The sequence below is a fragment of the Onychostruthus taczanowskii genome, unplaced genomic scaffold (genome assembly GCF_017590055.1).
Source record: "Onychostruthus taczanowskii isolate IOZ18803 unplaced genomic scaffold, ASM1759005v1 scaffold15, whole genome shotgun sequence".
NCBI lineage: Eukaryota > Metazoa > Chordata > Aves > Passeriformes > Passeridae > Onychostruthus > Onychostruthus taczanowskii.
Genome location: NW_024498685.1, coordinates 3202337 through 3227390, shown reverse-complemented (window position 1 = coordinate 3227390; position 25054 = coordinate 3202337). Strand labels below are relative to the sequence as shown.

General features: G+C 39.0%; 2 protein-coding genes across 5 annotated transcripts in view; one reads left to right on the top strand and one right to left on the bottom strand.

The window, feature by feature from the left end:
- DNM1L (dynamin 1 like) overlaps positions 1-17903 on the top strand; it is a 35819-nt gene extending 17916 nt beyond the window's left edge. For 2 of the 4 annotated variants that reach the window (XM_041398825.1, XM_041398824.1), the window contains 17 exons: positions 442-488; positions 1550-1621; positions 2097-2183; positions 2791-2953; positions 4215-4335; positions 4974-5105; positions 5373-5579; positions 5767-5887; positions 6758-6913; positions 7024-7113; positions 7857-7949; positions 9725-9781; positions 10978-11055; positions 12914-13081; positions 13705-13814; positions 15033-15192; positions 15618-17903. In XM_041398825.1, coding sequence (XP_041254759.1) covers positions 442-488; positions 1550-1621; positions 2097-2183; positions 2791-2953; positions 4215-4335; positions 4974-5105; positions 5373-5579; positions 5767-5887; positions 6758-6913; positions 7024-7113; positions 7857-7949; positions 9725-9781; positions 10978-11055; positions 12914-13081; positions 13705-13814; positions 15033-15192; positions 15618-15674 — 1919 coding nt within the window. In that variant the 3' untranslated portion in view covers positions 15675-17903. The remainder of the gene's footprint in view (positions 1-441; positions 489-1549; positions 1622-2096; positions 2184-2790; positions 2954-4214; positions 4336-4973; positions 5106-5372; positions 5580-5766; positions 5888-6757; positions 6914-7023; positions 7114-7856; positions 7950-9724; positions 9782-10977; positions 11056-12913; positions 13082-13704; positions 13815-15032; positions 15193-15617) is intronic. The other 2 variants (XM_041398827.1, XM_041398826.1) reach the window with 1 other exon arrangement.
- Positions 17904-20669: 2766 nt separating this feature from the next.
- YARS2 (tyrosyl-tRNA synthetase 2) overlaps positions 20670-25054 on the bottom strand; it is a 14689-nt gene continuing 10304 nt past the window's right edge. The window contains exons 3-7 of the mRNA XM_041398861.1: positions 24358-25052; positions 23308-23475; positions 22081-22236; positions 21586-21756; positions 20670-21341 (exon numbers count right to left, since the gene is read on the bottom strand). Coding sequence (XP_041254795.1) covers positions 21182-21341; positions 21586-21756; positions 22081-22236; positions 23308-23475; positions 24358-25052 — 1350 coding nt within the window. The 3' untranslated portion in view covers positions 20670-21181. The remainder of the gene's footprint in view (positions 21342-21585; positions 21757-22080; positions 22237-23307; positions 23476-24357; positions 25053-25054) is intronic.

The following is a 25054-nucleotide window of genomic DNA, read 5'->3' as shown; positions in this document are numbered from 1 at the left end:
GTTTTTCTAACTTTTTTCTTTCAGCTGTAATTTGATCTCACTTGCATGTTTTAGAAAAAAAGATGCTAAATGCTAGCCTTTTCTTTCCCAGGTTTTTAAGCTATTGCTAATAATTCTTTTGTTTTTGTTTACAAGCTGATATTTAGTGAATAAGACCATTTCTGAAATATTGTAGGACAGGTGATTAGCTCAGTCATAGGTAGGAAGGTGGACCTTGTGTGCAACAAATTAGACATAGTAGTGAGGTGCAATGTTTCAATAGACAGAATCATAAATCTATTTATACTGAGCTATTTAACATCTAACTGTAGAAAGCTAACTAAGTTGCTTTCTTTTGCTGCTTGGAAAAAAAAAAGAACTCATAGTTTTCAATGACCAGGCCTTGGAAAAAATGCTAGTGAAACATCTACTTTTTTCTCATGTATCCATTTTTGTTTTCAGAGGTAGATGCTGCAGAATGGGGTAAATTTCTTCATACCAAAAATAAGGTATGTTTACTCTCTTGATGAAGTAGCAGTGTCATAAATATGTTAACAGACATATACTTAATTCTGTTATCTCTTCCCTTGACTTTCCTGAAAAGATGATGTTTCTTGGTATTATTATACCTGCTGGCAGGTATAATAATATATTATATGGCAGAATATTAAGGATTTTGTGTTTTGCTTTTTATGAGTAGAAAACTCTTGAAAACATAAAATGTCTGTGTGGGTCATTGTTTCTGCTGAGTTATCATAGTCCTTTTTGGGTTATTTTGTTGTTTATGCTATTTTGTGCATTGCCAAAATTAGAATGGATGTCACTAAGACAAGGATAGGTGTAAGCACAAGTCATTTCAGTCTGTTGAAGAATTGGCTACTTCAGAGGTTTGTTAGAAAGAAAAAAGAGCCTCATGTGCGTCAGGGTGAAGGAGCACAAACTGAGATGACCTAGCACCTCACGAAGAGTCAAAGCTTAATTCATTCTTGCTTGAAGACAGCCATATTTTTGTTGGCAAATAAATGATACAAGTGTTTATTATTTTCTCACCTTCTAGGCAGTGCTGGAAATTGAAGTAAAGTTAGAGAGGAATGTAGCGGGAAGCAGTAGAAGGATAGCTCTGTGCTAACCTTTTTGGTTGGTGGCAGGAGAACAGTTTTTACAAGAGTGGAAAAATTTGAAAATGAAACTGCCCTTTGTCCTCTTCATGATGAGAAAGGGTTTAGGCTACATGTTGCTTATTAACTTCAAAGGATTACAACTAGACTCAAAAGGGAATTAAGTATTTGGAACTCTGTGTAGGTGGACACAAATTAACAACTTGTGTCTGACATTGGTCATAAGTGCTAACTGCCATCTCACAGAATTAGTCAACAGATTAAATGCCAATTTATGTAATTTTTAGCACTGATCGTTCCTGTTTGCATCAGTTTAAGGGCTACTAGTAATTCTTATATATTTTTTTCATATTCTGTATACTTGGAGAGTTTTTCACTATCCCTTGGAGAAGAGAACATTATTTTGTTGTAAGTGAATGCTGTCTTTGGTTTTTAAACTTCTTTTTCTTCAGATCTATACAGATTTTGATGAAATTCGTCAGGAAATAGAAAGTGAAACAGAGAGGATTTCAGGAAACAATAAGGTAAATCCTGCACTGTGCATCTGTTGTCTTGCTATTGATTTTCTTGCTGCTTGAGCCTTTCTTAAAGAGTTTCAGCAGCTAGCAGTGAAAAGCACTTAACTGCTCCAGTGAAGAACATGGGAATACTTGCTATCTTGAGATTTTTTTCACTGTGTTCATGAGAACAGTTACTTCAGCTGAAAGACAGAAGATTTGTTGCTTTACTTCAAGATTCTGTAATAAAAGTGCAAAAAATAAACTTTCAGTTAAACTTGCTTTAATTTTCTACATGCCTGGCTTTATGTAATTATAAAACTGGCTGCTGACAAAGACAAAATAATTGGTTGACAGATTGTTGGGTTTTTTTTCTTGCTGTGTGTTTTAAAAAGAAAGAAAGAAAGTCTTTGTGGTATGAAACTACAGCCTTTGGATTTTCATATGATGAATTTGAATAATCCAGGACAGTAATTATTGCTTCTTATTAATATATTTCTAGGGCATCAGTCCTGAACCGATTCATCTTAAGATTTTTTCCTCTAATGTTGTAAATCTGACTCTTGTGGACTTACCTGGAATGACAAAGGTAAGGTGCAGAATGCTCCTCGTCTGACTTGGTGTGTATTTTTGAACAAGGCGTGCCTGTTCACTCTTTGCCATTGTTCTGCATTGCTAGATAAACTGCTTTCCGGAGGTTAAGTAGTGTTATGTAAATTTGACGTGTCACTGTCTTCTGGGGTATGATTTGGGTTTCTGCTGCACTTTGCTGATGTCAGAGATAGATTTGCTTATGTTTTTCCTCTTTCTACATATAAGTGATGGTAGGTGTGTGGGCTGCATGTTCCTTTCCACAAAAGAGGTAGCACTCCAGGTCTCAGAGTTGTACCTGCAGATAGATCAGTATCTGGCAACTTGGAAGGTCTCTTCCACATTGCTTCTCCAGGAGTGGCTATGTATATTTTGTGTAAGAGGCTGTATAAAGTGAGGATATCCTAATGGAAATGTTCAGATCCTGCTTGTTCAGGTTACATATGGAATAATTTTCTGAGACATGGAGATGACAAGGTGACTTCTTTCCCTGCCCATGCACACATCCCCACCCACTCTGCCAGCTGTGCACATGGTTCTTGGGCACCAAGCCATGCAGGCGTAAAGACCAATTTTGAATAGTTCCATCTTGGGTTTTTCTCTAGGTGCCTGTTGGTGATCAGCCTAAAGACATTGAACTTCAAATAAGAGAGCTCATCCTTCAGTTCATCAGCAACCCCAATTCCATTATCCTGGCAGTCACGGCTGCCAACACAGACATGGCCACTTCTGAAGCACTGAAAATAGCTCGGGAGGTGGATCCAGATGGTAAGCACCAAGGCTAACTGGATGCTGTAGTTCAACTGCTTTTTAAAACTCAATCCTAAAATAAAACTGAAGTTGTTTGAGCAAAATATAGTAAGAAAATTAAATGTCATCACATTTCCTAGAAAATACAGGTTTTATATTTGCTTGAAGACTTCTTGCTGCAGTCTCTGCAACTCAAGAGGATGCTGGGATGAATCAATAACTGATAGATTTCTGGCTTGCCAGCAGGCCAAGTAACTATTCTAATAGTCATGGAGTCACTTCTGTTTCCACAGCAGCAAAATGGTATTAAGAATGTTAAATGGACAACTTCATGCTTTGTTGTCCAACATTGTTTCCTTTGGTAGAGAAAATATGCCACCCCACAGCTAAGTAATTGACTGTTTAGCTGTTAGTTTAGTGACTTTTAGTAAGGATAAGATGAATTCTGTTTCCTGTATTTATGTGGGAGAACTGACTGATTTAATGGAATAGGAAGATTATAATGTTATATTTACCTAAGGACTTTGAAACAGATCTGAAGCTACTGGCTGCCTGCTTCTTGCTTTTGCAAAGTGCTGTCAGTACCATTGACTAACAAATGGCATTGTGTGATTTGAAAGAACATGGATTAATACACTTGGAAAATAAACATGCAGAAATTAGGCTAAAATTTAGTGTTGGTACCCTCAAATTTTTCTTTCCATAAAATGTAACATTTCTTGATTGTTTTCAAACTCCAGGTCTGCTTTGACTTGTCCGCCACATAACCTTGAGGGAAAACCTCTTCTGGCAGTCTGGCCAGTTAAACTATCCTGGTTCAAGATATCCCTTTTATTTTACTCCTGTAAAAATGATTGACAATGTCTTTTGGATCACTTCCCAAAATTCTGAAACTTAGAGGTCTAGAGTGGCAGATCATGTTGCAGGTTCTGCAGGAGTAATGCTATATAGTGAGAAGTATGACAGTACTAAAGTAGCTATACTCACATTAAAATTTCAAGACCCAAGAACTTACTGATTTTACTGAGATGCTGGGGTTTTTTTAGACTCAAAAAGTGTGTTATATTTTAAAGAAAAGGTTCTTGGCACATTTTTTTTCAGATCAAGAGCTCAGGAAATATTGAGGTCTCAGACAAATCCTGTGCATGTCAGTCTGCTGGTTTAGATGGGCAATATTTCCCTATTTAATGAATTTAGGTCATTCTTCATTCACTGAATTATGAGTTTTAGTTACTCTGGTGAAATCAGAACATCCCTGTGAGTGTTTTCCTTTTGGTAGGTCGAAGAACCCTTGCTGTTATCACAAAGCTGGATCTCATGGATGCTGGCACTGATGCTATGGATGTGCTCATGGGAAGAGTGATTCCAGTCAAACTTGGCATCATTGGAGTAGTGAATAGGTCTGTGTGAGCACATTGGTGCTATTTTTAAAACTCTGTTAATATGAAGTAATGCTTCTGCTTTTTTAGCCATGAATATAGTTTTAAGAATAAGGTGACAATGTTGAAATAAACTTCTGAATAAGCAAGTGAGAAGCTTGTTGCTGACTTCTCCAAGCCTTTGTTCTTCCACTCGACCAACTGCTAATGCAGGCAGGAGTGGAGACACTTCTAGACACTTTTGGAAGAACTGTAGTGTCACCACTTCTGCTGTTGTCCTTCAGCTTGAGGGGTGCTTCTGGTCAGCTGTTCACATTAGCTCTGATCCAGCACAGGTCCTGTATATATTAGTCCTAACTGCATATGACTGTGGTATTGTTTGCTGTATTTTTTTACCTTACTTAGGTCAAATCTCATCTTTGATAAGAGCATTGTTTGCTCTGTGTATAGTTGCTACCAATACAGATTTGTTGACTATGTTGCATGGAGTAACAAATAAAAACCTTTAAAGTCTAAGGAAGGTGAGTTATGTCTGTAAAGTAAAACCTAGTTGTTAAATGTTCTGTCCGGAAAAGCAGAAGTGTAAATAACTATAATAGTGTAAATAACTATTACTGGGCATCCAGTAACTGATGTGTAACTCTGCCTTTTACCTTCAGGAGTCAGTTGGATATTAACAATAAGAAGAGTGTGGCTGATTCCATTCGTGATGAGTATGGGTTTCTCCAAAAGAAATATCCTTCCCTTGCCAATAGAAATGGAACCAAGTATCTTGCTAGAACACTGAACAGGTATTCCTTGAGGACATAAACTGGTGGGTTAGACATATGTGCAGACCTTTCTTTTTTCCCTTAGTGTTTCTTTTGGTGCTGTACAGTAATGCATTAAAGAACACTCTGGTTGCAAACTCTGGTTCTCTCAGTTTCTGAATTTACTGTAATTTTCCCAAGTAAATGTTTTCCTTTGGTCGTTATTTTGTGTCTCTTCTCTGTTTTGGTGGAGATGATAAAGCTGAAACCTTTCCTCCCTTCTAATGAGAGACTGTTTTCTTTTTTTAGATTGCTGATGCATCATATCAGGGATTGCTTGCCAGAACTGAAAACCAGAATTAATGTTTTAGCTGCCCAGTACCAGTCTCTGCTGAACAGCTATGGGGAACCTGTTGAAGACAAAAGTGCTACTTTATTGCAGCTGATCACCAAATTTGCCACAGAATATTGTAACACTATTGAAGGAACAGCAAAATACATAGAGACTTCAGAGCTGTAAGTACAAAGGTTTTCCTGGAATATTGACTGAGTGGTTTGGTTCACCCAGTGGCTTTCACTGGCAAAATTACTACACTGGACCATAACATACTCAAAAATGTTTGAATCCAAGCAACTGTAAGAAAGGTTTTCAGTGAGAGCTTTCTTGTTATTTGCTACTTCAGTTGTTATTTTCTTCTTTCAGATGTGGTGGAGCCAGAATCTGTTACATTTTTCATGAGACTTTTGGAAGAACTTTAGAATCTGTTGACCCTCTGGGTGGCCTTAACACAATTGACATTCTGACTGCCATTAGAAATGCCACTGTGAGTGTTCTTCTGTATTTCTGAGTCTTGTGGCTGTATGTTAGATAGGAAGCTAAGGTTTAATTCTATATAAGGGGCACAACTTTGAGATGGTTCAGTGTTTTCCTGACAGATTTGATTTCTTGCTAATATGGGAATTGGTGTTGCTGAGAATTAACAGAGTAAGGCCACTTTTAAATTTTGCAGTATATAATAAAATGTTCAGTCCTTCAGGCTTGACTTTGAATGTCAGAGATGTCAGTCTGCTTTTGTACTGTGTCTGTTGTGTGGACAGACAGGCAGATTTCTGCATGGTCTTGGAGCAGGAGGTACTCCATAGTAATGGTCTGTGTGTATGTTCCTATCCTCCTGTAAATGTAAAATGTAAAAACAGGATTTAGTAACAGGAAAGATGTCCTATTTCAGGTAAAAAATGTTATATGTGTAGCTAATCATGTGGTCATAAATGAAATTTACTCCAGACACTGAAATCCACCTATCTTGTTGGTATGGCATTAGATGCCCAAGACTGTCCAATAAATAATGGCAGTTTTTCTCTCTGAAACTAGAAAGAAAATGTCTTTGCCTTTATAATAGATTTCATCAAAATGTGAATCCTCAGATGTGGAAAAGCATTGTTCTGATTTGTAAGCCTGAAGTGACATAAGTAGGTAGAAATCTCAGAGATTCTATAAGGATGCTAGTTAATCATTGTTTAATACATTTTATCTTAAAGACAGGAACTTAGAGCTTGTATTTTTACATATACTTGAGACCTGTTCTGAGTGTCACTGTGACCTGACTTATTCTGGACCTTATGAAATACTACTTCTTAGAAATGCATCATGTTTTATATACAATTTAGCAGCTTTTTCCCTCTTTTTGAGCCAGGGTCCCCGTCCTGCCTTGTTTGTTCCTGAAGTTTCCTTTGAGTTGCTGGTAAAAAGGCAAATCAAGCGTTTGGAAGAACCGAGCTTGCGCTGTGTGGAGCTGGTTCATGAGGAAATGCAGAGGATTATCCAGCATTGTAGCAATTACAGTACACAGGTAAAAATGCATGTTCTACTACTGAGATTGTAATCATTGTGTGTGGGTGTGTGATTACTTGCTTTAAAACTTCTGGAAGTCTCACCAGTAAAATTTGGGTTTGTTTTTAGGAATTACTGAGGTTTCCTAAATTGCACGATGCCATAGTTGAAGTAGTAACCTGTCTTTTGCGTAAGAGACTTCCTGTCACAAATGAAATGGTAAGTTTCTGTCTGCTGTAATTTTGCTGGTAAAAGTGCATGTTTTCTGGAGTCTTGATGTTTCTGTTTGCACAGGAACCCAAGTTATTAAAGGAATCTTAAGTTATTTGTTAAATTGGTAGTTATTTAATATGTACACATTTTGATGTGTACACATTTAATATGTACGCACTCTTCTATATTATAGATACATATAAAACAAAGGAATGGGGTTAGGGTTAAGCATGTTGTCCCCTATGTTTCAATTTCCCAAGAAGAATTCTACAAAATTTCAATTTAACATCTTCTAGTCTTCCTCATATAGGTTATTTCCTTCCCTTGTAACAGAAGCTGTGCATTTACAGTAGAGTTTGGGATTCAGTGATGAAAATTAAATTGTAATCCTTATTCTGTGTGTTTCAGAGGCTTGTAATGCCCTTTACCTAGTGAAAACTAAAAGTTCAACTTATATCTTTAAATAAATATGTTTTAATATTAAAATCTGATTTGGACTGCCTGTTAGGGAGTAAAGAGTGTTTCAGTATTTGACTCTGCATTTGATGTGAAAAGCAAAAATTGTTTTGCATACTCACTGTCCCTCACAGTGTACCATCTCCCTCGGTTCACGTATTGTAGGTGGTTTGTGGCTGAGTGGTCTTCTGCTATGGGCAGTCTGCATTGCTTGCCTGCATTGTAGGTCACTGCTCTGCACTGGCATTAGGTTTACTCCCTGAATTTTGATCTGGGAATATCTTGCATTGCAGGTTCATAATTTGGTGGCCATTGAGTTAGCTTATATCAATACCAAACATCCAGACTTTGCTGATGCCTGTGGGTTAATGAATAACAACATAGAGGTAAGAAAATATGTTCTCTTAAAAAGTTTCTTGTCTCTTTAAGTGAAGGTGAAATTCATAAAATAACAAATGCTTCAACTTCTTTCCTTGAAGCACATTTCTGAATTTCGAAGCATGAGAAATGTGATGAATTATGAATATGGTGTATACTCTAGTGATCTGTGGGTTTGTTAATTTCTATTGCATATTACATTTCGGATCACTGGTTGATACTTCACTGGAAGGATTCTGTCTGTTTTTCAGTCTGGAAAATAAAATGGGCAATTGAGTATTACCTATGAAATGATATTTTTAAGGTGAAATTTAAATATGTAGTTGTGAAATGGCATGCATGTTGAAGTAACTGCATTTTGTCTTTGACACAGTGTATCAATAATGTTCCTCTCATTCATTAAAGGATAATAGAAGTCTTGTTTCCTCTGTTCAGGTTCTAATTTCTGCTTGCTTTTGGTATTGTTCTTGAATCTCTGTGTTACCACACTTCAGCCTCCCTGAGACATTGTCTCCCTCAGTCTCCCGTCAGTAATCTTCTGTTTTTCAAGTCCAAATCTGATAATACTTGTTGCTGCCATCATCCTGTGAAAGCAGTTCAGCAACCAATCTGCTCTGTTAGATTGGAAGAACCAATCTGGTGGTGTTGCAATACTTGATCATGGCTAAGAGCTCATTAATACCTTCGTGTTTATCCAACACATCGTTTTCATTCATCACAGAATCATAGAATGGCTTGTTTGGCTTGGAAGGTCATCTCATTCCAACTCCCCTGCCATATGCAGGGACACAGGTTGCTCAGAGCCCCATCCAACCTGACCTTGGACACTTCCAGGGATGGGGCATCCACAGCTTCTCTGGACAACCTGTTCCAGTGCCTCACCACCCTCACAGTAAAGAAATTCTTCCTATGGAATATGTAATTTAAACCTACTCTCTTTCAGTTTGAAGCCATTCCCCCTTGTCCTGTCACTACATGCTCTTGTAGTGTTTCTTTTTTAAATGCTTTCAGTAAAATTTCTACTCTATACAATTTCTTCTATAATCTATAAAATGTCTTCGTTCTATACGTGTATTCTGTACTGACTAGGTATGCATTTGAATTTGACTTGGTAGACTGCTTTTAATCTAGTTCAAAAACAATGTGTATGGAAACTACTGTGAGTACAGAATTTAAGACTTTGTGAAGCTGAACATACAAAATTTTATCATTGTGTATTACTTAAAGGAGTTCTTTCCTAATGTTTTCCTAACAGGACATTGAAATTTTTTAAGAACCAAACCGTGTAAACCCAAGCGTTATTCGGTGGACAGTCAGTTGTTAATTTCAAGCAAAATCAGACATTTCTTTGTCCTGATTGCTTCAAATTCTATTTTGCTATGAAGCAAATCCTGCCTCCTTCATTTTGGGCTAATCATGTGCTGGCCACAGAATCAAATCCTTTAGATTACTTGGAGGATTTACAGCTTAATGAGGGCTGTAGAATATCTGTTACCACACTTTGGGTGGAGCTTTGATATTGTTTTTTGAAGGCTCAGGCTTTGATTAGGGAGTGTGGTGCAAAAAAAACTCTGCTAAACTTCTTATGTTGAGAATTGAGTTTTGACCAGGTAATCAAAGTATAATCAAGCGTTTCATGGACCACAGTATTAGCATGGCACTGGATGAGATGAAATCACTCGTATTTGTGTCTAAAATGGAAGTCATCTGTAAAATGTGAATCTTGCCTGTGTATTGATAGAGAGTAATACATAATTGAGATCTTGCTGGATTGTTTTTAAAGGAGCAAAGGCGGAACAGGTTAACCCGGGAATTGCCTTCTTCCGTGCCACGAGACAAGGTAAGTAAATGTTGGATTTTATTTTTTACATAAAGCTGAATGCATTGTCCTAGATACAATCTAACTATTGGAAAATTTCATATGCTTCCCAAGTAACAGTCTTGGGAGCTTCCAGGTATTGAGTTTTTTCTTTTCAGTTTCATAAGATAGAAGTGGAATATAATTTTGTTTAAAAGATGCAATTTATGGGAGGTTTTAAATCTGGTATTTCGGAAGACTTGTCTATAAATGTAACAATACACTTATTACTTGAATTTTGTCAGGTAAGGTATAAAATGCCTGCAGATGTTGAAGATGGACTCAGAACTTTCATGCTTAAGTTTGTAGGTGACACACACTGATTTCAAAAGATAAATTATTTAAAATATCCAGTGTCAACATAGTGACTTGTGGTTGGTTCTTGTTAAGTCATTCTTAAAACTGCAATTTATTGCCGTCTTACTTTCTTTGGGAGCAGATGTTGGAGGTGACATTTTTGGTTGTTCATCATAATCCAGTCATGTATTCTGTCTCTGGAGCTTGCTTAATTTCATCAGGTTTTGGGATTAGTGCAATAGCAGGAGTGGAAGAACCAACCAAATGTCATAGAAAACACTGTTTGGCTGTAGAACAGTCTTGACAACAAGCTGGAATTTTAGACAGTTATTTAATATTATGTGAATTATTAAGAATTCAAAGATAGAGACCATAGTTTAGGTTCCTCATGAGTTTGTAACAGGAGTTTCTACAGCTGATAGAAGTCTGTTCACTAAGTTCATTACCTTAAAAAGTGAGACTAAGTCCCAGAGTAGAGAGATCTAATACTGTTGCCTTTAGTCCGTCTAAGACAACTGATGGATAAACAGGAAATTTAAGGTAGCTATCTAGAGATTGCTTTCAGTGCTCTTTGATCCTTCATTTTATTGATTTCATAGTTAAATCATCAGTCTAGGAGCTTGCATGAAATTGAAGGTCAGATAATCCAAATAACTGTCTTGGAGATGCTTTTTATTTTTTCTTTTTCTTCTCTTTTCTTTCTTCTTTTTTCCTTCTTTTTTTTTCCTTCTTCTATTACTGTTTTTCTTGCAAATTCAAAATATTTCTTTTCTGGATTTTGAAAGATGCTAGTAGTAAAAGTGTATGCAATTTGCTAGGTAAATTTGGTGGTCTTCAGTTGAATTTTTTTTTCCCCTCCCTGCATTTTTTACCTTCCTTAGTCTACTAAAGCTCCAGGTGCATTGGCACCTGCTTCCCAGGAGACTGTTACTGCTGCTTCTGCTGAGGCTGATGGCAAGGTCTGTCTTGATTTCTCCTCTAAGCACTGCATGCACGTTTCTGTTGTGGTGCACCCCAGGTGTAAGGAAAGCAGTTTGTCCCTAGTGTTCTGTCACCAACAGTGTGTCCTACCCAGTCTGGATGTCCTCCCCAGTGTGGATTACTTGGCACTACTGGTTTTATGTGCAGTGGCACGTCAAGACGTGCCATGAGCTGGCCAAGTCGCTGCTTTCTCTTTGAACTCTTGTTTGCAATATATTGTGGTGCAAATATGCACCTAATTTGCTTCAAACTGTCAATAGAGTGTTGAGTGCAACAGTACTGTAATCAGAAATATTCAGCATGGCTGTTAAACTGCATGTTTTTAATGTGTTGACAGTTAAAGAAGGAGGACAGAAGATAAGCTAAAATGTGAGTTTCCTGCTTCCTGCAGGGAATCTTTACAGGCTTTGCTCAAACTGAACCTCCTTTGTGTTGCTTCACATAATTGTTGAATCCCTGGTTTACTTATATTTGTGAAATGTGTTCTGCAGTGTTTTTTACATGTTAGGTGTGCTGTCTCATGTGTTAAAATAACAGCTCATTATTCCCCTGAAGGCTTTTCTGCTAATTGCTCTTGCTAGGAGTCAGAAAAGATGGGCAGTCACAAGTTTGTGTATGAGGAGTACCAAGGGGACTCAGGCTTTCTGCTTTCTTGCACATTCAGATTTTAATGCAAAGCTTCCATTTCTGTCCTGAGCAAAGTGGTTAAAGTCAAATCTAGTAAATAGTAGAATTTTAACTATTATTTTCCTCAGTGTTTTAGAGGTTTTGATATGCTGTAAAATTTAAAGAGAATCCAAGAGCCACTGTGAAGATAGTGTTGTGACTTAGGAAGTAGCAGGAAGCTGCCAGATGTGGTTTGCATTTCCCATAAACTCTGTCCTCTATGGGGTGATACATTTCACACTCTCTTGTGTGGCTTTGTTTCTGAAACTGCTTTGGAGGTAGAGCAGGCTCCACAGTAATGCAGAATGAGAGTCGCATTTTTGTCATTTTGAGCAGCTGCCTTGCAATCAGAAATCATACAGTGGAGCTTTCCTTAACAATAATTTTCTCTTATTAGCAGAGTTTGATTTGAATTCCTGATGTGTTGTACAATGCCTCTGGGCAGTTGCGCAATTTAAATAAAATTTTTGATGTGCAAAGCTTAGCTGGGTTTCCTCCTGTATGCTGCTGCTGGTATTCTACTTGCTGTGCTTTTTTTCTCACTTTTTTTTAGATTTAACATCAGCCTGTGGTTTCATTGTAAACACAATAGATAAATTTAGCTTTTTTCTTCCTATATCTGAAGCAAGACAAGTACAAAGCCTTGAATGACCTTTTTCAAACAGGACTAGATTTTAAAGCACAGAGTAAATAGAAGAAATATTAGGCTTGTAGAAAGGTACAAAATAAAAATTGCCCCTGTTCTACATCAAAATAAACTTCAGCTTTTTAATACTAATTAACATATGGTGGATGCCATCCACTAATATTTCTTTTGTTCAGTGATTCCCAATGTTTGAGGGTTGGGTGTTACATTTTTTTCTCAGAAGATTCATGAGTCATTCTTTTTCTGGAACTCCCCAGAATCTCTGATCTTCACTTTGAGAGGATGAAGATTTTTGTTTTGATTTGTTATTAAAAAGCCTTCTGTAAAGCTTTCATTTTACTGGGACCTTTTGTGAGCTGTAACCAGCGAAGGGAAAATAAATGTGGGGAATGTGAGGGACAGAATGAAGAAATATACCTATGATAATCTTTAGTGAATTTTACCTGTAGTGATTTGATCAGATGCTTCTCTATAGTGGCTGAGTTCTAATTCTGCCATGTTTTTTCAATGTGCTGTGTGTGCAGAATCCTTCTGTAGGAGCAGATGCACCTCAGGAGTCTGGAACAGGCAACTGGAGAGGAATGCTGAAACCCTCCAAAGCAGAAGAGGTATCAGCAGAGGAAAAATCCAAGCCAGCTGCAGCCCTACCTGCTAGTCCTCAAAAAGGACATGCTGTAAACCTATTAGATGTGGTGAGTCTTGGAAGACAAATTCTTTTTCTTTGTAGTACAGGCTCAGGAAAGAAAACAATTCCAGATCTTGTAACTTTGTTGCTGATATGTGGTCTCTTTGTAAATAATTCCCACTATCACAACAAGGAGCTCTAGCCAGTCTCTTCTGCTTTGCTTCTTGTCTGATTCCAGTCTCCCTGCCTGCTCCAGTTTCAGGCTATGATTGGGATAACTGGCTTCCTTTGACAAATTCCTGTGCAGGTGAACTCCTTGTCTAGATAGCTGTTGGTACAGAAACAAATCTTAGCTCAACTCAAATTCCTGCTCTTGTGCTGAATTTTAATGTTTATATTAGAGGAGAAGAACCATTAAAGACAAAACCCACTTAAGTTAAAAACAGATGGAGATATTTGAAGTATTTGGAGATGTTTAGAAAAAGTGTAGTGGGACCCTCTGACCTTTGTTTTACATATGTGGATTTTGATGTGTCCCTAATTTTATTTCTGAAGAATTACGGGTTTGTTGCAAGACATATTGCATCTGTCAAACTCAGGCTAAAAGAGCAGTAGTTAGAGTTTTGAGTTTTATTTACCAATGCAAATGAGCAGAATTGGTAAACTGAGGGGTTTATTTTTTTCACACAGCCTGTACCTGTTGCACGCAAACTTTCTGCCCGTGAACAACGAGATTGTGAAGTGATTGAACGACTTATTAAATCTTACTTCCTTATTGTCAGGAAGAACATTCAGGACAGGTAAACCCAAACTTCCTTGAAATATTTAAGCCATGCAAATATTGTGGTATTTCATGAATCATACATATGATCATGTTATTTTTTTCACGTTCTTATGTTTGTAAGAGAGAAAATAAATTAATTTTTAGAAGGGACAGCAGCAGTAAAATTTTAACCCTTCACAGAATGAAGCAGTTTAAAGAAGAAGTTGTTTCCTCTAATGGTTGCAAGTTCTGTATATTATTAAGTAAAAGGTTTAATTATTTAGGAGATGCCTGCTTTTCTGGAGGATGCTTCAATTCACATTGAAGATTTGCAGCAAATAACTGGAATAAAACTCCAGATGCTGTATACCCAAACAGAACTTATCTTTTCTGGAGGATGCTTCAATTCACATTGAAGATTTGCAGCAAATAACTGGACTAAACTCCAGATGCTGTATACCCCAACAGAACTTAGCTTTGCCATCCTGTTACATCAAATGGAAGCTAATGTGTGTGGCTCAGTTTTCTAGCACTTAGCTATAAGGATGGAAATGGCATGAAAAAGTTCTTTCTACTGTGGAAAAGTCATACTTTTTCTTTAATGAGGAATTCTATAACACTTTTTTTGCTTATGTCTTTTTGGAAAGGTCTAACTTCATATGTATTTTTATGTATATGGGAAGTATAGGGGGAGGTGCAGGAATCTGGAAAGCAGATGTTAGATCAAGTTAGTGAGACTCATAGGTGTTTTAGTCTATACAATAAACTAATACCTTCAATATAATTTTTAGTATTTCATGGTAGGGCAGTGCTTTGCTTAGCTTAACTTCACTGCACTGTTCATACTATGTAATATCAGAGATGTGAATTATTTCTTTGCCTCTTTCTCTTCCCATTTACACATAAAATTTGGTTTTAGGGTTGACATACTTAAATATGTGTCATCCCATGCACAGTAAAGATAGGTTGCTTTCTAATGAGCAAAGTTATTTATTCTTATTTTATGTCTTACTCTGTTCATGTTTTTTACAATGCAGCTTTTCTATTTGGAGGAAATTATATTAATTAGTTCTACTCCAATATTGTACATGATGCTGCTTTTAATTGAGAGGGGTTTTATTTATGGTAGTGATAGATTCCTGGTGGTTTGAGCCAATGCTGTGTGTAGCTGCTTGCCCTCATTATGCATTCTTCATCTTGAACAGGCCTGGTTTTGAACAATGACTTTAAAGGAACAATCTTTATGTGCTTGCAGTGTGCCAAAGGCAGTGATGCATTTTCTGGTGAACCATGTGAAGGACACTCTCCAGAGTGAGCTGGTGGGCCAGCTGTACAAATCCCTGTTGTTGGATGACCTTCTCACAGAGTCTGAGGACATGGCACAGCGCAGGAAAGAGGCAGCTGACATGCTAAAGGTAATGAGGAGATCAGGAGCTCCTGGGAGCAGTTCACCATATCAGTGGGAGGCTTTTTGAAGACTTGTCTTCCTTTTTTCTTTACTGCTTTTTAAGACTGTGCCAGTGTATTGCTTTTCTCTGCTAGAGGAATTAAAACCAATACATGACCAGAAAAGATTACAGATGAGCTTTTAAATCTGCAGTTTAGCAGGCTAGATAGAAAGTAGGTGCAGTTTCTCTTTTATGGCAGGCTTTTAAAACTGTGTATGGTGAAGAAGTTTGCCCTTCTTGAGAATTTAATGGGTTGCCACTTGTTTTGTAATGACACTGATCAGCTTTGGTTTGATTTTTTAGCTTTGTACTTCCCAGACTGCTGTTTTTTTGTCCCTGGAAAATCTTTCCAGCATAACTTAACTCTGGCCTTTGTGTGTTCCTGTGTGCAGGCCCTGCAGCGAGCCAGCCAGATCATTGCAGAGATCCGTGAGACACATCTTTGGTGAAGACTGTATCAGCCACACTATTTATATGCATTGGAGGTTACATTGGCTTGACAATTTCTAGGCATGGTATACGGAGTAGAATTTTTATTTATGAACTCTTCTTATCTGTGTACTGCAACTGTGTAAATCTGCTCATGTAAAGACAGTTGGTTTGATTTGCAAACAAAAAAACATGCTGTGTTTTGCAAAAGAAGTCGTATTTAATCCATATAATAAATGGCTCTAAATGTTTCCTTACCAGGTTTCTGGTGCAAATTAAAGCAGACCAAGTCTTCTGTCTCAGTGACAGTCTCATTTGAACTTGGGGAAAACGTTCAAGTTCCAGTGCCTGACTTGCTGAACAGGTTGCCTGTGGTTAAGACAGCCAGTGTAGTCTTGTGGCATAGTTTTAAGCTGCTTTTCCAGTAGAAGTTTCAATACTGTGAAGAAAAGAGAGCACTGAGTATTTTCTTTCATGAATATATTGCATGCACTGTGACAGATGGAGGTCTCCATTTTATAGCACAGTAGATATGTCGAGCGTATTACTATGTATGTGTGTTCCCTTTTTTTTTTTCTTTTTGTCCCCAAATGTTTCAACGGCAGACAAAACTTCAGACTTGATTTCATGGAGTATCATGTAGGAAGAATTAGCCTGGAGCTTGTGAACAAGAACAGCCCACTAAAAAGTGGCTGCAGAGTTATTAACGTGCACTGGAGCTTGTGTATGAATGTTGGAGTTTATAATCAGGCACAAGGACACCTTCCCCTTCCTCCCCCCTGGGACCAAGCCCCTGGACCATCTGATAGTAAATTTGCTCTGGCAGAACTGAAAAATAAAACTGGATTTCAAAACTGTCATGGGATAGTAAGTGTTTCTTTTAAAAACAGATTTAGTTGGCCAGGGAGAAGGGGATGCCCACAAATTCTGCAAATTTTGGGATGTATGACAGTATGAAAGAAAGTCTGTGGAATTGGAATATTTATATCAGAGATTACAGTTGGTTTTGAGGAAATTTTATTGTGCTGTAAGTAGCTTTTTTTTTTTGAGGACAATCGTAAGATTATGAATTTTTAAGTTGGAAATTAAGTTGATGAGGTTTCTTTTTTACTTCTGATTACAATTCATACAGATGACTATTGATCACACTAGCCTTGAAAAAGTAAACATTTTAATTTTTATGAATAAACATTTATTTAAACTCCAGCCAGCATACTTGCATGTACTTTTCAAGCATATTCACTCTTTTTGTATAAAGTGAAAATGTTTACTATAGTGTTGCTGACACTTTTTCTTTAACACAACTTGCATGAAAAATGGGACACTGCTGTTAACCTCCATGGCTTGATTTTATGGTATTGGGCCACGATAGTGAGGTTTTCATTACCGTATGCAGTTCCTTCTCCCTGAAATCAGTTAGCAAAAAAGGAATTCCTCTGGTAAGCTGCTAAAGATTGAAAATTTAAAAATTCAGTTTACAAGAAGCTCTGTTGAAAAATGCATTTTTTTCATGATAATCTTCAGTTTAGCATCAATATGAGCACAAGGAGTTAAGTCTGACAGATGCAACTTCTGGATACTTCATGTATGATCTGAGGTAATTAATGCAGAACACAGAAATACATATGGTGTATTTTTAAACAGCCTAAAAAGTCATGGTGTATGCATTACATGTAATGAATATAAAGGAGGTACTTTTGTCTTGTATTGTATCCAGGGATAGTAGTTCTCAGATTTAAGAAATATGACTGAAGTGCAAACCACTTTTTAAATCTATTTGGTGATCAGTGAAAGCTTTTTAAGTTTTGTCAAAAGCGTTACATTTCTGTTTGGTATTCACCTGACACCTCTCTCCTTTTTGCTTTCAACATCCAAGAAGTTTTCAACAAGGTAGTGCCGTCCATAAGTGATCTGCTACCTAAGCTTTAACTCTCAAAGGTCAGTCAACAGTCTCTTTCTGAAGAAATACTCTGATTTGTAAAGTTTTGAAATGCTGCATAAAGCAAATGAATTTCATTTATTGAAGAAATACTTGCAAGTGATACCTGGCTCTGTAATGTCATGAAATTTCCAGTGTTAATTTGGTTTCCGAAATGTTACGACTTTTTTTGTTTAACTTTCACAAAAAGTTTAAATTTGGTAATGTTTGAGTGCCAAGAAATGAACTTGATTTGTAATCCTTAATGCAAGACTTTGAAGGTCCATGCTGTAACAATCCTGTTATTTAATAAACAGATAATACACAAAATGCTTTATGCCAGAAATAGTTTTGGACTGACTTGTAGTTCTGGTGGCATGACTTACATGCACTTGTAAATTAGTAGTTTAAGTACCTATATGTGTACAACCTTAGTTATGATTTCACTTGTTCTCACTAAATTTTGCATTTTTGAAGAGTTCCATAACTCATGTGGACAGCCTGCTCATGCCTACTGATAGGTTTGAAGTAAGCTGTGTTCTGGAACTGAGCTAAAATACTTCAAATGCCACTATTACTACCAGCACTAAAAAATTATGGGAAAGCTGTGGAAAAAAGCCTAATGAGGGCAGCAATTGAAAAATTTCCAAATTATACTGATGGTTTACAGCTGTCTTCTAGATCCCCTTATTTAATTTAAACTTGAAAAAATGTTGTCACCAATGCACGAATTTTAGCTAACTTGCTCTCCAGTGGGGAGAGAATCATGGTGGGGAAAACTCCCTGTAGCCAAGTTCAGGTTAGTAAATGTTTGACACTGGTACCTGAGCTGTTGTAGTCCTGCTGTAACTAAAACACAGTATCCTCCTGATGTGAACAGTTTGTATGCAGTAGTCGGGTTCAAATTTTACTTAGTGAAACAGATAGGGTGGTAGTGTCTGTGTGCTTCAGACCTTACTCTGAAGTAAATGGAGCAGACCTTGTGTAAAACCTGCCTTTAGTCATTGCTTTGTGGGTGAATGACAGTTGCCAGATTGGATATGGCAAACTCAGATCCCTGCTTTATGGACCACAGCAGGGGAAAGAAACAACCTGCCACTTTGTTGTGCCCTTGTTGGGAACTGGAATGGAATTATCCTGGGTAATTTTTTTTCTGCAGCTGTGAGAGCAATGGGTAGCTGGTGTTTTCTCTAGTTACTGAGGATCTCCACTGCATCTGCTTTTTGTTGCTAATTAAGCACTGCTTTGAGGTAAAAGCTAGAGGATTGGTTTCCCAAAGTTTAATACCACTTGGATATGGTTTTGTGCTCAAAGACGATGTTTGAACTAGTGAAGGTGCTTTCATGCTCCCATAGTTTTGAAAGCTCCCTTTCATCCTTTACCTCTTGACTGGTAGGTGCCACATTAAGGCTAAATTCAAGTCTTCCAGGTTGTGCTTTACAAATGCTTTTGGTGGAGCTTTTTTAGTTCATTGGTTTTAGGTTTTTTTAAATATCTTGCCCAAATAATTACTTTTCTTTTTGCACTTTTAAATCATGCATATGTAATCATGTTAAATACTTTAATATTAATTATTCCTTGTTCACATTTGAACAAGTTTGGACAATCTCTTTCTTTCTGATTATCTGAATGTACCTGTACATAAGAATTAAGACGAGGCTAAGAAAGAATCATTGATTTTTCCAGTCATCCTTGATCCTTGACCTAAGTGTTCAAATGCTCAGTTATGATGGCCCTGTATGGTCATGGCAAGTAGTGCTGGTATCCAGCTGTTTCTCTGGGAAGAGTCAGGGAAGGGTTTGGAGTCCTAGGACTTGGTCAAAGGCAAGCATGGACTAAATTTCTTGGAGTTTATGAATCTTACTATAAATCTTGCATGCAAAGAACTTTATTCTTTTTTTTTTGTTTGTTTGTTTCATGTTGCTAAAAAATAAATTTACTAATTTATTAGAGGTGGATATGTGTGTGTCTGCACCATTTGGCAATGACAGAAAACAGGCAGGAAGGAGATCAGACATGAACCACTACTTATTCCTAGTTTTTCCTGTAACCAGAACGAAACTCAAAAAGGTGTGTACTGGAGCATTTTGGTCCTAGGTGCATGTTTCTGATTTGCTCTAATGCTTCTGTCATTTACGGAGCAAGGAGGCTGTGTTAGGTGGATGGACTTTCCCTTTCCCCTGCCCTTCCCACTTTTCTTCCATGTGCTTTCTTTGAGGTAGAAATAACTCCATTACTTTTCTTTGTTATGTAACAGAGATTAGGCTAGAGAGGTTTCATTATGAGACAGATAAGTAGGATCTGGAAACTGAAAGACTTAACACTAAGAACATCCTGAGCTTTTGAAAGTCCCATTATTTCAGTTCCACTGCCAGAAGAAACTGTCATCTATAACAAGCAAGCCACTGTATTTTATTACTGCTGAACTCTTGAGACATGGTGCAAATGAAATCAGCATGAAATTTATCAAGTAAAAAGAAACATAAAAACAGTAACTCCCCACCCAGCTCTAGAATATATAATCACATTCCAGAAGCTAAGATCAAGGCTTTCCCCCTTGTGGCTGCTGTCACTGCAAATTTTGTATAGAAGATTTCATGGACCAGGAAATTTTTCTCCATGGCCTAAGAGTGAGGCCTGATCCTTGAAAGCAACACTGCAAAGCCCTTCAGCTTTCCTCATGTGTTCCCTGGTCCAGAGATCCTTGTGGTGCTGTTCACCCACAACACCTGGGCATCTAACATTAAAACAAACCCTTTCATGTACATGCTCCAAATGTTCTGGTATAATGTACTATCTTCCAGCTGGCTGCCTACAGAACTAGTACCAGGATATTCCTTCAGCAAGGAATGCTGGATAGCATGGATGCTATGGTCATTCGCAGGACCAAAGAAGTGGAACAACTGTCACTCCCCTTGTAAGTCGTACTATGCACACAGAAGTCCTAAAAGGGATTCATCAGGTTGATCTAAGCTTTGAAAGGCTCTGTACTTTCAGATTTCAAAAGTGAAAATGCTGTATTCCCACATGAAGGCTGGAAAGCTTTAGTGCAATGTGACCCATACATAACCAAGAACCGACTTACATTAATGCCTAATCATTTATTATGAACCTTTATTATGAATTTTCTGCAGCTTCCTTCAAAGCAAGCCTGTTCAGGGAAACATGATCACAGGTTGGTGGTCTTTGCGCCCAGCAAGGTTTCCTGGTTAGATGACCACACACTGGCTGTAAGGAGTGGGTTTGAGTTTGCTTTGGCTCATTTTCCTGTGGGTTACCCTGTGGAATAACTGGCCACTGTTCTCCTACAACACAGAGGGCTGTTACAGGAGGGGAAGTGCATCTCCGTCGCTGGACTTTGAAATGAATCTTTTCATTTTCTTCTTATGCAGATCCTTATGAATGGTGCTTTGAATAAGGCAGAGTATCTACAATCTCTTCAGTGGTATAACTCAGCTCCTTTATTTGAACTCTGGTGAATTTTGAAAAAGAAGTATTGGGCAGGGCAGTCTGTGAGCTGTGTAGTAATGCACAGTACAGGAATATCTTCAAGTACATCTTCAAGCAGCACAGATTAGAGACGTGTCATTTTAGGGAGACACTCTGTTGTCACAACTGCAGCCATTTTATAATGTAGTAATTTTTCTTTCCAACCCTTAGTAATGATACTCCATTCTTCAGAATATGCTGTCCCAGAATAAGAACAGTCTCAGGATTAGTTACACGATTCCCATTTATTGAAACTCCTCCATCTGTAATTTTCCGGTACCTTAAAAACAAAACAGAAACAACTGTTACTTGCAAGAGAAAGCTATTTATTAAGAATTGAAAGTTCACTTAAGGTTTTTTGTTGTTGTTGTTGGATGCATAATTGAATACATTTTAATTCTTCTTCACTTCCAGCCCAGGTCAACAATAACTGAAATTAACCTTAGCCTCTACTACTACACCTTCTGGGAAGGGTAACTAAATACTGCTTTGAGAATTAGCCACGAGCACAGGTGAGAACTTACCCGCTAGCTCCATCTGGAATGGCATTTGCTTTGCGACACAAGTCAAGAACAGTCATCCCAGGTTCAAGCATCAGTTCAGCAGAAGTAGCTTGTCTGAAAAGTTCCTGTAGCTCTTGGTCAGACATTTCTTCCAGTGCCTCCACACTGCTGTAATACAGGGCCTTAGTGCACCTGTGAGAACAAAGAGCATTCAAAATACAGAGCTAGTCTTCTCTTCACACAAAGTGCTACTCATCACATTCCCCTCCCCAGTTTCTTTTGGGAGTCTGTAAACTAAAAGAAATGCTTTAAATACACCCCCACTTTTTTATTATACCCTACTGCCCTGCAAGGCTTTTTTAAATATTTGCAGTGTATTTTTAAGTCTACAGGATTATTACATTTTTCTTTTTTAACATCTAAGCAACAACTTAATAGATTAAAATAGTCCCTGAAAAGCTATGGAGAATTACCATCGAAATCTGAAACAAAACTGCTTAATAAATCAAACTTTACCTCTTAGCAGATTCCAGCCCCTCTCTACCATGGACAAGCTTAGTTACTTCAGCAGCCAGTCGTTTCTGAGGGCCCCATTTCTCAGGTTCTTTAGCATGCATTTCCATGATGTGGGCAATCTCCTCAAGAGGAAGGAAGGTGAATAGTTTCAGGTATCTATGAGCAGGGAAAAAATACTTTGTCTATATAGCCATCATTATAGATTTCCTGCCTTTGTCATTCAAACTTCAGAAACTGCATGAAAATGATTTTCAGTCAATTTAAAAAATACATATTAAGATGCTCTGTCCTTTCAATCAAATGTTTAAAACTCACATTTCACTTAATATTCTGCCTAAGGTCAGCCATAAGATAGTGTCAGATGCTTTTATGAAGCTTGTATTCCAGACAACAATTTCGTTTTCTCCTGAAATTTTATACGATTTATTGGCACCGTGTGTCAACTAACAATATGCCAGTGCAAATTCCCAATGCTAGTCTGTGGCCATCATAGGACAAAAGCATACTTGTACTGGCAGGTAACTCACCAGGAAGATTATTTAGGATAATCAAGAATTTAAAGATGCACCCTAAGCCTACTCTTTACAACAGTGTCCATTTTAATGAGCTGTCCGTCCCATGCAGTATATTAAAGGTACCTTTACTGGTAAAAAGTCTGAATGGATGAAATATTTTAGTCTTAAGTACCCACATACCCTTCTTTTCAGTCTGAAAGGTGTTGGGGATTAGAACACGGATTTGAATTATCAGGGTATAAACCTTTCAGAGAGGTACATAAGTTATAAGGCAGGTCCCAATATGAAAGGGAAGTAGCTCAGATTTAACAGTGCTATTGACGTTTAAAGTAAAACAGATTTAGAAGAGAACACAGAGCAACTTATTAAAATTAATGTAGTAATGTAGTGTACTGAAAAAATCTGTGATGCTACAGTACTAAAACTAATATGCCATATAAGAGAGTCAACCCAGTGACAGAACAAAAATGCATTATGCTTCACTCCCTGTCATCTCCCTTCTAATTTTCAGATGCATATTTCAGCATATGGAAGTTCCACTATCCCATCTACTTAGGAACCAGTCATGCCTGTTTATTTCATGAACAGTTATAATTAATACATACTTCCACATGGAGCTTGTGTTGCACATAATTAAATGAAGCGGTTACAGTGAACAGTTAGAATCAGGTTTTATAAACAATGACAAAAAGCAAGGTGGAGAAAAACTTACTTTTCAACTACGTTATCTTGCTGTCTAACAAAAAACTGATAGAGCTCAAAAGGAGAAGTCTTCTCCCTGTTCAGCCAAACTGCATTTCCAGCAGTCTTTCCCAGTTTATCGCCAGTAGTACTTGTAATAAGGGGTACAGTAATTCCAAACACCTCTGCTCCTGTCATCCTGAGAAAGAGTCACTGCATGTTAAGAAAAATAAACCAATCTTGGTAAAGCTCACTAAAATACAAGCATTCTGCAAGATTCTATCCTTCATATAAAGCTAGGGATGATGGGCAAAAAGATGCCATAACACTATTGTGTGAAGAGGGCTTTAGGGGAAAAAAAACACACTGTAAGTTTTTAAGTTCTTTTGTATGTATCAAAAACATTTATGTACTCTAAGTAGTTTATATGTTATATACTGCAACTGTCTCATAATCATATTTGGTGTGGTTACACCGGGATAGGTGTGCTGGCAGACTTGTCTCAATTTTGTCCCATGCTTCAGGGTGTTTGATTTTGGTTCTTGGATTCACTAATACAAGAACCTATTATTTTTCTTAAAAATTAACATAAACTTGGTCAAAATGTATGCGCGTACCAAGCTTATGGTCAGGCCAATTCATTACTCCTCTCAAATCATAGGGATTTGTGTGTGGCCAAATCTCTTGCTGCTTTAGAGACTGTGAGCCCCAAGTCACAAAGCATTCTGTCATGGAACCACAGAATTGATGTTGGGCAAGATCTCTGAGACCGTCGAGTCCAACCTGCGACTGAACATCACCATGGCACCTGGAGCGTGGCACTAAGTGCCAGGTGCAGCCTTTCCCTACACACCTCCAGGACAGGACTCCACCGCCTCCCTGGGCAGTCCGTTCCACCGCTGCCCCTCTCCGGACCTGCTCCAGCACCTCAATGCCCTCCTGAATGAGAGCGACACAGCACTCGAGCTGCGGCCTCACTAGCGCCCAGCACAGGGTGACAGTGACACCCCGCTCCCGCTGACACAGCTTGCCCGCTGCCCAGACCCTGCGCATCGCCTCCCGCCCCGCGCTCCCGCCGTACTTGGTGACGAGCTCGTATCCGGACATGATGTTTCCCATCTGGTCGTGGCCGCCCAGCTGGATGCGGCAGCCGTGGTGCCGGTGGAGGTGCAGGAAGTCGTAGGCCTGCAGCGCGGGATACAGGAATTCGGCCAGGCTCATTCCCTCGGCGCTGCGCAGCCGCGCCTGGCAGCTCTGCCGGCTCAGCAGCGTGCCCATGCGGAGGCGCCCGCCCGCGCCGCCCAGAAAGCGGAGCAGCGGCTCCCGGCCGAGCCAGCGGGCGTTGTCCAGCAGGGCGGCGCGGCCGAGCCGCCCGGCTCCCGGCTCCCAGAACAGCTCCCGGTGGTTCCCGAACAGCCGCTCCAGCCCCGCGCGCAGCGCCCGCGCCTGCGCGCGCACCCGCCCCGCCGCTAGCGGCTCCCGCGCGCGCTCCCGCCCGCTGGGGTCCCCGAGCCGCGCCGTGGCCCCGCCCACCACGGCGATGACGTCGTGTCCCGCGCGCTGGAAGTGCAGCAGCGCCATGACGGGCAGCAGGTGCCCCACGTGCAGCGAGTCCGCCGTGGGGTCGAAGCCGCAGTAGGCGGCCAGCGGCGGCCGGCCCGGCTCCAGCAGCGCCGGCAGCTGCTCCTCCGCGCTCTGCGCCGGGAACACCTCCTGGAAGAGCCCGCGCTCGCACTGCGCCGCCAGCAGCCCCGCGGCGCCCCGCGCCCGCCCGTGGG